This window comes from Necator americanus, chromosome II (assembly GCF_031761385.1).
Source record: "Necator americanus strain Aroian chromosome II, whole genome shotgun sequence".
NCBI classification, from domain to species: domain Eukaryota; kingdom Metazoa; phylum Nematoda; class Chromadorea; order Rhabditida; family Ancylostomatidae; genus Necator; species Necator americanus.
In genome coordinates this window covers 33,924,888-33,939,895 of record NC_087372.1, presented here as the reverse complement: position 1 = coordinate 33,939,895, position 15,008 = coordinate 33,924,888, and the positions used below count along the sequence as shown (strand labels likewise).

Here is a 15,008-nt window from a genome sequence, read left to right as displayed (position 1 = left end):
AAAACGGGGTGAGATGGGTTCCACGGTGTCGGTTTAGTGCGCCGTGTTGCAGTAGTACCGCACAATGACTCGGTGCGAATTTGTCATGAAGTGAAATAGACGTTGTGAACCGTGAAAACTGCATCTGCTGTTTCTCATCCCAATGTACTCTACCGGAGATGTCTATTCCCACCGCACTTTTCCCTCATCAGGTTGGTAACATCCTTTCTTCAGAGATTCAGGAAACACGCATGCAAATGGCTGCTTAAATAGTGGCCAATTGTTTACGTGGTCTGATGTAGATGCGCATTTTAAAGGCATCACCCCACGAATCTGAGGTGAAGTGATTCCGTTTATTTCTTCCTAATTGCCGTAAAAAACGGCCCGGAAGATACGTCTTCGAACGTCCCAGCGCGCTATTTTCCACAGGGAGTTCGATTGGAGCGCGCCAGCCGTGTGCACGCGCCGCATCTTTCACGCCGTTTTTTACGGCAATTAGGAAGAAATAAACGGAATCACCCCTCTCTCCATAATATACGGTCCCCTATACGAATACTCCACCTGAAATCCGTATCACCTCAGATTCGCGGTAATGGTGATGCCTTTAATCAGTACGATGACGACGTTCACGTCACTTAATGTGAGCGCATCATGGTAATTGTTGAGGAAAAAGAGGGGAAGTACTCATACTTCGAATAATGTTTAAAATCGTGACGCTATTAAGGAAACCATGCGTGTAAAATCATGCTTGAATACTTTCCAAATGAAGTGCTGACGGAAAGAACAAGGAAAATTATGAAATCATCGTTTCACCAATGCTTAAATTTCTGAAGAAAAGGAAAAAAAAGTTTTCTCAGGAGAAAAAATTACAGGTTTATTTTCTTTACAAAAAGTGTCACTTTTTTTTTATTTTTATTGATCACAGTGAAAGAGAGCAAAACGAGCACCACAAGAAGTCTGTTGTTCGGCGATAGCCCGTATGTACCTCTCAGCGCATATTTTGAGAAATGCGGTACTCAAATCCCTGAGATTTCGTAAAAGAGTGAAGAATGTGACGAAACTTCTCAACGCTTCTCTTTCCTGGAATGGCTCGGAAATTTCGGGAGGCAGGTCTTTTTTCAATTATTTTTTTTCTTAAGAAACTAATCAAGATCTGAATGTCATGCCGCGTTCATATACTCAGAGAAAGATATCATTCTCTTTCTTTTAGATAGAGTAAAGAAACAGAGGGAAAAAGCTATTTTTTATTTATTTTTTATTTGTTTTTATTTTTTATTTTTTTTTTTCCACTTGGAATTTTGTGGATTACAGCATAACATTGTATAGTGCAATGTTGTGTTAAACTATGTATATGTATATGTATATGTATGGGGCAGGTGTGGCGCGTTCGGTTAGAGGTCCGTTGTGGGCACACGGTTGAGGGTTCGAATCCGCCCTAGTGCTCACCAAGCCTTTCATCCCTCCGTGGTTGATAAATTGGTACCATATTTGTCTGGGATGATAAAAACACTGACTTGACCCATCGGCTAGCCATCGCAAGTCATTGTATAGGCCAGTTACACGTTCGTAAAATTCCCAACAGATTCTGAATTGAATTGAACGTGGGGCGCATCCCAAGCGGATTGATTAACGCCACCACTTTATACTTTATTCATATGATCAATCAATCATGTATATTAACAAAAAAATAAACAATAAGAAATATATTAGAAATTAGAGTATTAGAATAATAGTTTATGATTGCAAGTACTAAAGATCACATTTGTATGTTTTTATTCCAGTAAACAGTTTTACCATTTCCTCATTACAGTCCCTGATCTGCCTTTGTTTTCCTTTACTCTCAATTTATCATCTTTCTTTGTTATAGAAAAATTTGCAGAACTTGCCAGTCACACGTTCGTGAACCTCAAACGATTCTGAATTGAAGTGAACGTGGTGGCGCATCCCAAGCGGATTAATTAATGCCAGAAACGTTATCCTTTATCCTTATATATATATATATATATCTACATGCTGCTCAACATTTTCCAACACTTCCATTTCTTCCAGAGAAATTCTTTCCCAGTTCTCTCTAAATTTGAGTTTAAAAATAAAGTTAAAGTGTAAATGAGATGCAATCAAAGCTGGTGTTGGTGATTTGATTTATTGCGAGTAGAAAACTGAATTATTGTAGCCAACGCATTTTTTTATAAACCAGAACAAAAAACAGCTGCAGTTCTATTATTGAATTTATGTGACAAATTGCTTCTGCCGCTGCCGTTGATGCCTATACGCTGGGCTATTTTTAAATCCCTGTAAACATTTCCATACATCCTATGATGTCATATGTTAGAAATTTGGGAAATATTGAAATTTGCTCGCTCGTTCATGTCACGATGTCAAGATGTGATTTAATGTGAAAGCGATTATTTGAATGGTGAAAAAGAGGGAGCTATTCCGGAATTTGATCATTATCTCACTTGTGAAAAAAATTACCAGTTTAACGAACAAATTTCAATATTTGCCATGTTCACCCATGACATCATAGAACGTTTGGAAATGTTTATAGAAATTTTATATTTTTTATTATAAGAAATTTTATAGGAAAATCGCACAACGAATAGGAAACAATTCGTCATAAATTCAATAATTGAACTGCAGTTGTTGTTGTTGTTGTTGTTGTTGTTTTTAAATGCTCCACTGACAACAAATTTATTAACCGATTTTTTAAAAGATTTTTTCTTGGTGTTTTATTCTGTTCTGTTTCAAACAAAGTATGTTTTCTTCTTTTTTTGTGCCATTGGTGTATGTGGGTAAATAAATAAACAAACAAATAAATAAAACGTCTACTTTTTTCTTTTAGTCCTAGAATTTGCATTCATGCAATCGCATGCTATTTAAGCAAATAATTTTTAATAGTGTATTTAGTAGCAGTCAATCACAGGAATAATCAGAATGTTATTAGACGATAATCCTTTAGCGATGGATTGCCTAGTTACTGACAAAGAAAAAAGCCATGAAAGATTAGAATTTTGGATCTAGATCCAGATATGGGTTTCTACGATGATTGGGGGTAAATTTTATAATTATTCTCTTTGTAGAAACGATAAAATGTTAACAGAAATGCGGAAAATCCGCTTATCCTATTGCTACGGCAAGAATCCACAGGATTTTTAATTCCATTAATGCGCTGACATTTCTTGAATACCTATTAAATCGTGGAAAAGGGTATACGATTTCAATAAAAGTCCCCACATATGTCAAAGGGCAAAAATCTAAAGTTATTGGATGTGTGATCCACTATTTTTTCCTAGATTTGCACTTTTAAGCAAGTGTACTTGTAATTTTCATTTTATACTATAAAATATGTATGTACATCGTTTATTGTATGTGAAGTAATTTACTAAATTGCCATGTTGTTTCTAAGAAAAATAAAGGAAAATTACAGGAAAAAAATTACAACGTGAGAACGAAAATTGGATATAATAATTATTCTGGTGAAAATTCAATTTTATAATTTTCAATGTCGTCGAAGAAATAAAGAGCTATAACGACTTATAACGTTGTTTTACGTGCGTAAAAGTATTATAAGTTCTAATTTTGAAAAGTTTAACTAGATCTGCACTCATCCGTCACGTTTTCTTACGTTTCGTTAATTCGACAGGACTAATGGATGATCAGCTGGCGTATGGAATCCTATAGCGACTTTTGTCCGCTAGGAAAAACCAACCATGGCAATGGTAAAGCCGCCAAAAAAAAAGAAGAGAAAAGTTGGTGTTCTAAAACAAACAACATGCCATAAATATCAATACAAAGTGGTAAAAAATTTAATAACCTCATATTAATGGCGGGATTAATAATATTGGCTTCTAATTAATTAATATTTTACAATTATTACAAATAATTACCACGTTACGTTGGACAGTTCTGATATCTTGATAAAGTTAGCTTCTTGATCAGCTTTTCATCCAGAGGTGAAATGACAATAATTACCTCCCTAATTATCTCTTGATATTGAACTATAATTAGTTATAATTACTTTTGGTTAAGATTGCTTGGATTGTAAAATACATAGGTGACTGGATGATGGTTGTGAAATAAATATTTAAAATATTTCAAATAAACATAAGATGAATAGTATCTAAACAAATAATAAATAAATAAATAATATTTAGTTCTAGGATATACTAGACATCTAGTAGTAAGATAACAATAATTAATTCTGTAATTACCTTCGGATGTATGGTCTTGCCTGAAGCTAACTATATCATAATTTCAGGATTCTGCAGCCTAACCTTATAATTATTTCTTATAATTGTAAAAGTAAGTTGACAATAATTAATTACTCTACATACTTTATAAATAATTCAGAAAGTTAAGATTCTATTTTATATCTCTTCCGCGAAAAAAATTCGAATGCTTAATTAGTCGATCGATATCTCGATGGGACCTCTCGTATTCATACTGGTCTACAATTCCCTACTCTTCTATATGTAGGATTACCATGTTTTATTACATCCGCCATAGAAAAGACTAGAATAATTTTTTTTCGGCGAAAAATTTCCTTATCCTACAACAATGCTAACAATGTAATATATATATATATAGTAGAAAAGTAAGTGGATTTTATCGTTCTTCTTTCTCTGAAACAACATTCGAAAATAATTGTAGTACTGTAAAGATTACAATCAAATCCCCTCTTGCATGATAAGTGTTATTTCTGGAACAACACACAAAAACTCCAATCACTTCTTTCCCTTCCGATGCCGCATGCACTAAGCCCGGATCTGAATTTTTGGTCTTACAATCTCCGAAACCCCCCCCCCCGTCCGGTAAAAAGAAATGCGGCTAATTTCCATTTGACGCAAATCCACGGGTTTTTTTTTTTCGTATCGTTTCACGACACTACCGCATTTTCATAAATGACTTCGTGCGAGTAAGGCGCTTCCGGTTATTATGAATTAACAATGGAAGGATAAAGGATAGAGTTTCTGGCGTTAGTCAATCACACGTCACTAGGGCGGATTCGATCCTCCGATCGATCTTGCAGGAAGCGGAACCTCTAACCGCTACACTTAGTTATAGGACAACACAAACAAACTTTTCATAAAGGATAAAGGATAAAGTGTCTGACGTTCATCACTCCGCTTGTAGACAACGGACGCAATTTAGAAGTTCTGGGAAGAGATAAGACATCGACATCCAGATGTTCTGGCAGTTAGTTTGGAAATAATTCCAGACCCTTTGATGATATCGACTCAAGAAGATGAATAAAGACGGATGTAGACGTAGTGTTCGAGAGACAAACGTTATTCTTGCAATAATATCGAGTTATCTGATTTCGGTAACGATATCTATAACGAGACGCACACGTTTTCGCCAGAGAATGCCCCCAAGTTGCGTTCTCAACGCTTCCGCCTTTTTTCCGAAAGTTTTTAGATCCTGTGTCTAACTCACTGGCCTATCAATCCACTTCGGATGCGCCAACGCGTTTTACGGTAATTCGTAATAGGTTTTGAGGTTTTGGAGTGCGTATTGGTCTATACAACGTCTCGTGGGGGCCAGCGGATGTGTCAAGTCGGTGTTTTTATCCTCCCAGACAAGTCTGATACCAATTCATCGATCCCGGGGTGATGAAGGGCTTGGTGAGCACTGGGACGGATTCGAACCTCCGATCGATCATGCAGGAAGCGGAACCTCTAACCGCTACACTACACCCGCCATGAATAAACAATAGATAAGAGATATTGAAGTTATCTGATCTACAGTAGATTTACTCTCCTTCGAAGGAGATCTACTCTCCTTCCTCTTTCTACCACCACATTACAATGACTCATTCGAGAGGATTAATGGAAAAAATCCAGATGATCGCTACAATTTTTTTTTGTTCGATGAAATACACAAATATTTTCTATTCTTTTAATTGATCAAAAAAAAAACTGAGTAATTGTTTAATTGTTAAACAGAAAATAAATTACATTAACAATGTGCATACGAAAATGAGAAAATGTTGTTTTAGTGCACGGCTTAATTGCACAGAGAAAATTACATCTTAAATCTTGATCCACTGGTAGGTCACTAAGATCAATGAGGGCACTAAGATTGGCGAATGAAATGAAATCCACAAGAGAAATTGAAGATGAGAAGACCATGAACAGAATTTTCAAGTCTTTGAAAAAGTGTTCTAAGACACCTTACAATTTTCTTTTTTTTGCATAATATTAAATGCCAAAATTGTAGAAATTCAAAAAAATTAAATTTAAAAATTTAAAAATTAAAAACATACCTTATTGTTTTTTAATTTTCTGATAATAATAATAATTTATTATTCGTTCGTTTACTGCACGTGTTCATCCACTTTGTCAGAGGTTCGGTCCGCGCAACTTTTTCCTTTAGCACAGAACATAAATTCATCATTCTACCAGTCTATCTTCTTTCTCCTTACTTTTTCATTTAACTGAAATCATAAACTGATTGCGATTATGGAGCAGAGCTCTACACGTTTTATTCTTTTCATTTTATGCACTCGACCTCTGATCTTTGGTATTTGATTCCTTTTTCATAAAGTATAAAGGAGAAGTATGTATGAATTCGTTAAAATCTCAAGCGAAACGATGTTTTATTATAATGGGATAATATTTGTGCTAGAATCACTAAAAATTTATCTCAAGTCCTTATAAAACTTAACCTTACCTCGTTGAGTATACCAGTCACTTATCCCCTGAGTATTATGTGATTTGAGTTATTCCGTTTATTTTATTGAGCAGTGCAGACGGAAACTGAAATCACTGTTCAGTTTTCGTCGGTACTTTTATGCGCATACAAACAACTTAACGAGCCTCTTCTCTTTCTCGGAACCTATAATTGCTAAGTTGTTGTTTTTTTCTCCTTGTTTCTGCTGCACTTTTACTAGTTCTATGAGGTTGCTGTACATGTTCGCTCGTTTTTTTTTCTCTCTTTCTCTTTTCTCTTTCACGGAATGATGTAACGCATTAACGCAAAAGACTGTATGGAAAGTGATAAGTCATCATAAACCTAGGACTCAGCACTTTAAAATGCGCTTCTATTCCATGTTTTAAAGGAATTACTGAAATTTAAGCAAAAATAGTGGAACTACAAATGAAAAGAACTTGGCATCTCCGAAACACGCTTGTCTAACACTTTAATGCTAGCACTAATGCGACACTAATGCTTATTAAATGTTTCTGCATAGACTTCGCCTAGGTTTCTTGCTATCTGAAGAACGTAAGTGCCTTTATTGATAGAGAATAGAATGCTAATGTCAACTAATTTCTGTTACACTTTGCCACATTTAATTTGCAAACTGTTCACATTCTCACACTTCGTTCATATTTAATTTTAAAACACTGGCGTATCCTCCATCGGTATCGACAATATGTTGGCTATGTCCAGGCTGTTTGTGGATTTCCTCTTTATAAAAGTCCGAGGACTTGCCATCAAAGAATGACTGAAGGTCCGTTTTACGCTCACCCTCATCAAGGACTGTATGGCGGATGGGGAAGGATGGTCCAGTTAAAAGCATCTCCCCACGAATCTGAGGTGGTACCCTGAGGAGGTGGTTTCAGGTGGAGTATTCGTATACGGGATCGTAGATTATGGAGAGGGGGTGATTCCGTCTATTTCTTCCTAATTTCCGTAAAAAAGGCCCAAAAGATGCGGCGTGCACATGGCTGGCGCGCTCCAATCGAACTCGTTGTAGAAAATAGCGCGCCGGAACGCACGAAGCCGTATCTTCCAGGCTATTTTTTACGGCAATTAGGAAGAAATGGATGAAATCACCCTCTCTCCTTAATCTACGATCCCGTATACGAATACTCCACCTGAAATCCGTACCACACCAGGGGGTGATGCCTTTAAGACCGCGCGAATTCATTTGAGTCAACTTGGCCACATGTGGGCGCGCGTTTCCATGCAAAAGGAGGACTCCGTATGTCTCTAAGCTTTGCAACCACCTGATCCAGCTGTTCTCAGTACTTTTTAGCATTGATAGTGGAACCATGTCGCAGAAGCTCATAATGAATGAATCTCTCACCAACACCACATAATCTCCTTGCGCCCGGTCCAGATAGAGGACTCCCTGCATGAGACCGAGGAAGAGCACTGTCAGAAGCAGTGATCAACACGGAGCGTTAGAGGTATAATATGGAGTGCTTAGGACGGACTAATAATCTGTAGTATTGGGTTGACAGCTCAACTAAATAAATTCCTAAATTTAAAAAAAAAGGAAAATCTCTAAAGTGTAACAGAAATTAGTTGCCAGCCTAATAGAATAGAATAGCACGTGTCGGAGGTATTCAGTTCCTTCGAAATGTAGTCTCACCATTTTCGTATTCAGGTTCTGTCCATTTTTTAAAGCGTCGTAAGTGCATTTTAAGGTACTAACTCCTAACTTTACAACGATCATTTTTTCGCATATGAAACCTTCCCCATTAATGTTAAGTTGTTTTTGAAGAAAGCGTCGTAACTTATTCACCAAACTAATACTTGTGATAGATTTTGCACACGGCACAATTAATGCAAACATATGGGTATAGTGTTTACACAGATGAAATCCTATATCATTGCTGTGGATCCTACACAGCGATACCTATTCGTTGATGTACTGAGCAGCGATAAGTGCACACCATCAGAGTCCAATTTTTTTTAATAAAGAAACATTTCAATGAATAATAGGAATGAATGTTTGTCGATAACGAATGAGTTCCTCTTGCCACTTGTTCGCTCTGTGATTTGTAACTGCCTGATATTTTGTGTAGATCAAACAGTACATCATTGCTGCGGATTCTACACAACAATACCCATTCGTTGGTACACAGGGCAACGGCAAGTGCATGTCACCAGTACGCCCGGTAGAGCACCACGTAAGACTAGTTTCAATGTACACTGCTTCCATTTTCACTTCGTTGAACGATTATCGAAATACTGATCCACGTTAGGGCGGCAGTTGATGGCATAAACTCCGGATTGCATGATTAAATGCAAAAGGTCTAAAAATGAATAGAAAGAAAGAGTCCTTAGCCGTAACCAACGAGCTGGCTCTGTATCAAGACCTTTGCGGGTTTGATCTACGGGGTCATATGCGGGTCGCATCCTAATTAGTATCAGCGGATTGCACCACACGGATATCCGCTAACATTACGGCAACGCGACTACTGAGGTAGGCACAATGATTTGGGCTTTTTTGGTTTTTGTGTCCGGGTGTAATATCCTAGGGGATGATGACTTGATCTGGATGAGGCATTTGAGAGGATATATTGCAAATGTTCTTACTTTCCAGGCTCTGACGAAGGCGACAACGCCGAAACGTTAGCCGTAATAAAGTTTGTTAACAATCTTGGCTGTTGCTTAAATTTGACTACTGACAAATTGCAAACTCCGGATTGTTCCAATACAGTGGTAAAAGCGAATCGTTAGAGGTAATAAAGGATTCATCCAGAACATCACTAACAGAAAACATAAACAACACATTTATCCGTTCCCTGAGGCGTTCAAAATCTCAACAACTAGCAATCAGAGCAGCAATGTTCGATCGAAAAATGGCGCCTAACTATCACGAGAACATCTGTAACACTTATCGTTCACTCGCAATTCCGATTTTCTCACATGTGACCGGCGGTCGGTCATACAGCAGTGACATTCAACGAACGACTCAGCGCACTGATCCAGTTCTTCTCATCGCGCCTCCTTCTTAATAGGCCTATGAACCTTTAGAGCGAAACGATTCAACTGAAGTGAAAACGCGGCCGCTCACTGCCCTATTGACCTGAAACGTCTCGTCGTCGGTCGACCGACGAGCGCCGCTCGCAGATTCCGCCGCCCCTCGGTCGCTCGGTCTTCGTCATCGTCGTCACCGTCCTCGTGGCCGCCGCCTACTAGCTCCGCCTCCCCGCCGCCCTCCCGCACATTCACCGCCTTCTATAGACGAGTTCTGCGTTCGACTTCGTTCTGGTGCAGACGTGCTATCACCGCCGAATGATCCCGATGCGAGTTCTACTACTCTTGCTGCTGGTGATCACAGTCAGCTGGGCGTTCGATAAGAATTTGCTGAAGAAGGGGAAGAAAAGCAATGGATACGAAAAGGTGAGGAAAATTTTGGAAATCTTTTTAGAAATCTACACTAAAGGTTTCATCCTACAATAAGCGAAGGCTCAGCTTTCGGATCAAACGAAACTTCTAAATAGGAAAAAAATAGAACAAATATTTTTAGGGTCACATTTTCGAGAACTATCAGATTCTGTGCTATTCATAACTCAGTTAAGGTAATTTAAGTCTATGACAGAGCCACTACAAAAACAAGAAAAAATAGTAAAAAAAACAGGGGAAAAAACAAAAAGGTGAATTCTGATTGAAATTTCTCGAGCACGCATTGACATTTCGAGAGCGATTTCGACAATTTCTCTAATCCTTAGCACTTTTTACATCTACACACACTGTTAGTAGGGTTTAGAGACACAATGACGCTAGGCGTTACTGTAATTTTCCAACGTAATCCTTTAGGATTACCTTAAACCAAGAAAATTCTAACCTTGAAAAGTCTTTGTATTCTTGAAAAAAAACTATCTAAGGACGTATGTTTTCTATTCTAGAAACAAACGATTTGGTAAAGTGACAATTTTCATATGATCCGAAAATTTCTAGGATTTAGCCTCCAAAAAAAGTAACTTGGCTTGAATTATATGATGATCGCTAGAGAAAACCCTAAATGGTGCTAGTTCTAGAAATTTCCACTTTTTTTCTGAGATTTCAAGTAATTACGTGTCATTGTCCAGTTCTTCCAATAAAACATGGTCAGATTGTTTTTCACTCCAATCCAGCTCATTCCAGAATCAACAATTCTTTCCTTCTTAACTTTTGTTCCTAATTTAATGTTTTACTTATAGAAAACCTTATATGTACAGTTTAATCAAAACGATTACGGTAGCTAATAAGGGGCGCACTTATTTTATTAACAAAAAATCCTTGTCGAAGTATACTCAGCTTTCAAATACGGATTGCACTTAATTTATCACATTTTCTTTCCTGCGTAGTACATTTTAGCGGAGAAAGCGAGTAAATTTTTAGTGCTATTGAAAATCTCATGTTTCGGGAGTACTCAAACGAGTAACTATTCAATTCCTGGGAAAAAAAGCTCCGAAAAGTATTCACTGGTAGTAATATTTCCATTTCATTCGATCACGATAAAATGAGAGAAAGGTTCTAGTTTTCCATCATAGAGTGGTGGAACCCTAAACACTGGAACTTGTTTTGCGGATATTCAGGAAGTTTTCGCAATCTTAACTTATGGAACAATAATTGAAGTTAAAATGAATGGTTGCTGCCTAATGTGCAGATCAACGAACGTTAAGGTGAGAAGGGTGTATCAACGTGTACCAAAACTGGAAACGGTGCTAATTTTTCTGTAATTTTCAATAACCAATGAAATTTTGATTATTTATAACCGGTCGATAAGAGGTTTCGCTATATGACTGCACGATTGATTGATGGTGGTTCGAAACCGTTCTTCGAAGGTTGCAAATAAGCCTTTCATCACTCAGGGGCCAATAAATTGGTATCAGACTTGTCTGAGGGATAAAAACACCAACTTGACACATGGGCTAGCCCCCGCAAGTTATTTCTGAGGCCAGTTGCACGTTCGTAAACCTCAAACGATTCTGAATTGAGGTGAACGCGCCGGTGCATCTGAAGCGGATTGATTAACGCCAGAAATTCTTACACACCCACCTTATGGATGACGACTGACAGGATGGTTACATTATCCGGCTTCAGTGATCAACTTCACTGACGCTCGACACACACACACACACAGCGCATTCGTTCACCGTTAATTAATAACACCGGTATTTACGATTCTCCGATCTCGATTTCCATCTAATTGAATCGCCCGCCGACTGGGATCCACACTGATGGTCATCAATTAGACGAGTTGTCGTTGACGACATTTCGCCGCTCATACGGGAATGACCCGTCATCGTCACCTTTCTGGAATTTGCGCGCGGATATTTGTGCCTAAGTCTTGTGATTTCATTGTTATTCCTTGGAAATCAACAACTTTACCAGGGAAAACATTTATTGAAATCGTCGTGTCGAACCGTATGTGTGTAAATTTCATCCTTTTCCCATCACATCCTTGTTTTGATCAATATAATAATAATAATAATAATAATAATAATAATAATAATAATAATAATAATAATAATAATAATAATAATAATAATAATAATAATAATAATAATAACAATAATAATAATAATAAACAGTATTTTTACTGCTGAGAGTAAAATTTAATTATCATGGTAGATGTATTTGTTTCCAATGAAATAAATCCAGTAGGTCCAGAAATCTGCGACGTAAACGTAATTGAAATGGAGTTTCTGGACTTGGCTAAGGATATATATATATATATATATATATAAATCCCAAACACGATTCTTGAATGGGTAATAAAAATTAAAAACTTAAATATTTCGAAATCAATAATCAAATAAAATAACTTAAAGGTTTTGTTCTAATTCTTGGATGCCCTTTTGAAATTTCAGCGCATTCACCGTTCCAAACAATATTTTTGCTTTTTGCTTTTCCATGATAGATTGAGAGAGGATTTTTCTGGCATCGTTGGATCTAAGGCTCAGACGAAACATAAAAATATTCATCTTTAGAAAAGTCTTTATTTATCTTAATCTTTAAAGCTGTTCATCTGTTCTCGAAGATGAGGGAAGATTTAAATCCGCAATGGAAAAATATATTAAGAGGGAGATGGAGAATAAAAACGAAGATCATCCCTATGCTATTTCAAGGAGTATTTGTGAGATATTTTCTTTTGCTAAATAGCTCATCACCGACCGAATCCAAGAATTCTGTGATATCTGGATTTCCCTCTGGTGGATATGGAAGGTGATAATCGCTGCATGACGTAAATGCGTGATGAACTGAAGCTGAAGCGTAAGCTTAAAATCCATAAAATGAAAGGGAGACAATTTCAGATCTAATGAGTGCTTAGGATAAAGAATAAGGATAAAACGTCTCCAAAAATACTACTTTGAATACCACTCGAATACTTTTCCATGGATCTTCGAGACCATGTGGCCATGGTACGGTAGTTGTTCATTTAGGCCATGGCAAAAAAATATCACACTAAAAAACATTTTCCTGGATAGGCATTTTAGTCCTAGATAGGGTCTACTGGAAATACATATGCGTTGAGTGAAATATGTAGCAGGGAAATGTTCAAATTTCAAATCCTTTTTACTTCAGGTTCAAATTTTACATTTTCAGCAATATTCATTTCGTATTATACTGGGTTATCACAATAATACGTTTTCTCCTCAGTTTCCCCTCAAAAAATCACTTTGAAAAAATTGAGGGATCCCTTGTTATGTTGCAAAAAATGTGACAAAAATAATATGGACAATTGGTCACGATTCCGGGGCCAACGACTTCTCATAAGGTTTTCTTTTGAAAATCATGTGAGAAGATCCTGAATGTTCAAAATCTTTTAGTCTGTCATATTAATTTTTCTCAAATGTGGGAGAGTTCTTCCTAAATGCGGGATCTGTGCATCATTCTTTGACAACTAATAAAAAATTATAACTAAAATGATAAATTATTAATTATTAGCATAATTAATCATTTATCCTAGCTGTGATTTAATATTCTGCAAAAGAAATGAGTATATTTGGAGGAAGTGAGGAAATTTTCTCTAAAAAAATATCCGATATATGCGCAAACCGTCCTATAATCATGCACTGATCCTCTTTTTCGGAGTCATTCCGTCATTCCCATTCTCTCTTTTACGAATTGCCTCCTTTTTATGCGAACAAAATATTATAATCGTACAGAAATCATCCATGAATTGGTCTATGAATGATTATTTCTTATTCCTCTGGTTTCAGCATCCAATCTCTCGTCGAGTGCTACGATTCGAACGTTCGGTACGATCCGCTGAATTCCCGCAACCCGGCGAACTCCCGTTCCCTATGCTTGATTTCGCAAAAATTCTACCGTAAGTTTCGAGAGCCTTCTTTTCTTTTTTTTTCTTCGTTTCAGTCGATCTAAAATCATTAAATCTTCACCCGCTGACGAAAAAACGAAACAACCCTAAATCAATCGATCGATTTCGATCAGCAACATTACCTTAGAATGAAAATGTGATGATGATTGGTTACGGTCGATGATGGTGTGGTGGTGCAGGCGCGCGCCCCCATGATGAACCGGTTCGGACGAGTTCCATTTATTTTGCGGACGACGACGACATTTTTTTTCGTTTTTGCTTTCGCTACGGCTAATGGATTCGACGACACTGAAATATCACAGTGTTGAGAGATTGCTTTCAGTGAAATTCCCGTGAAATACAAGCCGAGTCGTGTGATGCCGGACACTGACTATCAACCGGAATTGGAGTTCTAACTTCCGCTAAGTATAACTCGAATCTCTTTAAAGTGACGAAATGTGTCTGTGTTTGTGTGCACACATTTGAACACTTTTTTTCGGGTTATTTATGTATGTATATGTAAGTAATTTTGTGATGGCATACTAATAAATATTAATCATATGACTAAATGTTGAGAACAATATATCAATGCCAACTTCGGCTAGCTGCAGCCTTACGCTTCGCTCGCGTGAACAAACACATACAATAGCGAATGGAGAAGTAAATAAATAAACAAGATTCGCTTCGAACTAGAAACGACGTCAACTCGAAGGGAATTCTCAGAGCTTTCACACGTGGTGCTGGGGATGAAATAGCAGAAGATGCTGGACTCTGCGAGAACTGATCCCTGACTGAAGAATTTCGATTCGATTCTGAAATAGTTCGTGCATGATGGATAGTTTCTGTGAACTGCTAGAGTACGAGGCAGAAACCGAGAGACAGAAAAGAAATTAAGAGGAACAAAAAGGAAAAAATATAGAAATAATAATAAGAAAAGAAAGAAAAAATAAAAGAAATAGAAATAGAGAAAAATTGAGTAAAATAAAAAATTGAACATGGCTTATTCCTCTATTTTAATTAATCAATATATCTAATATTTAAC

General features: G+C 37.1%; 1 protein-coding gene across 1 annotated transcript; it reads left to right on the top strand.

The window, feature by feature from the left end:
• Positions 1-9,960: 9,960 nt before the first annotated feature.
• On the top strand, positions 9,961-14,382 carry RB195_020342 (uncharacterized protein; the record flags this gene model as incomplete). The annotated part of the gene is made up of 3 exons (XM_013445292.2): positions 9,961-10,059; positions 13,869-13,978; positions 14,310-14,382. 3 exons carry the CDS (start codon positions 9,961-9,963, stop codon positions 14,380-14,382), a joined length of 282 nt encoding a protein of 93 aa, XP_013300746.2.
• Between the last annotated feature and the right edge of the window lie 626 nt (positions 14,383-15,008).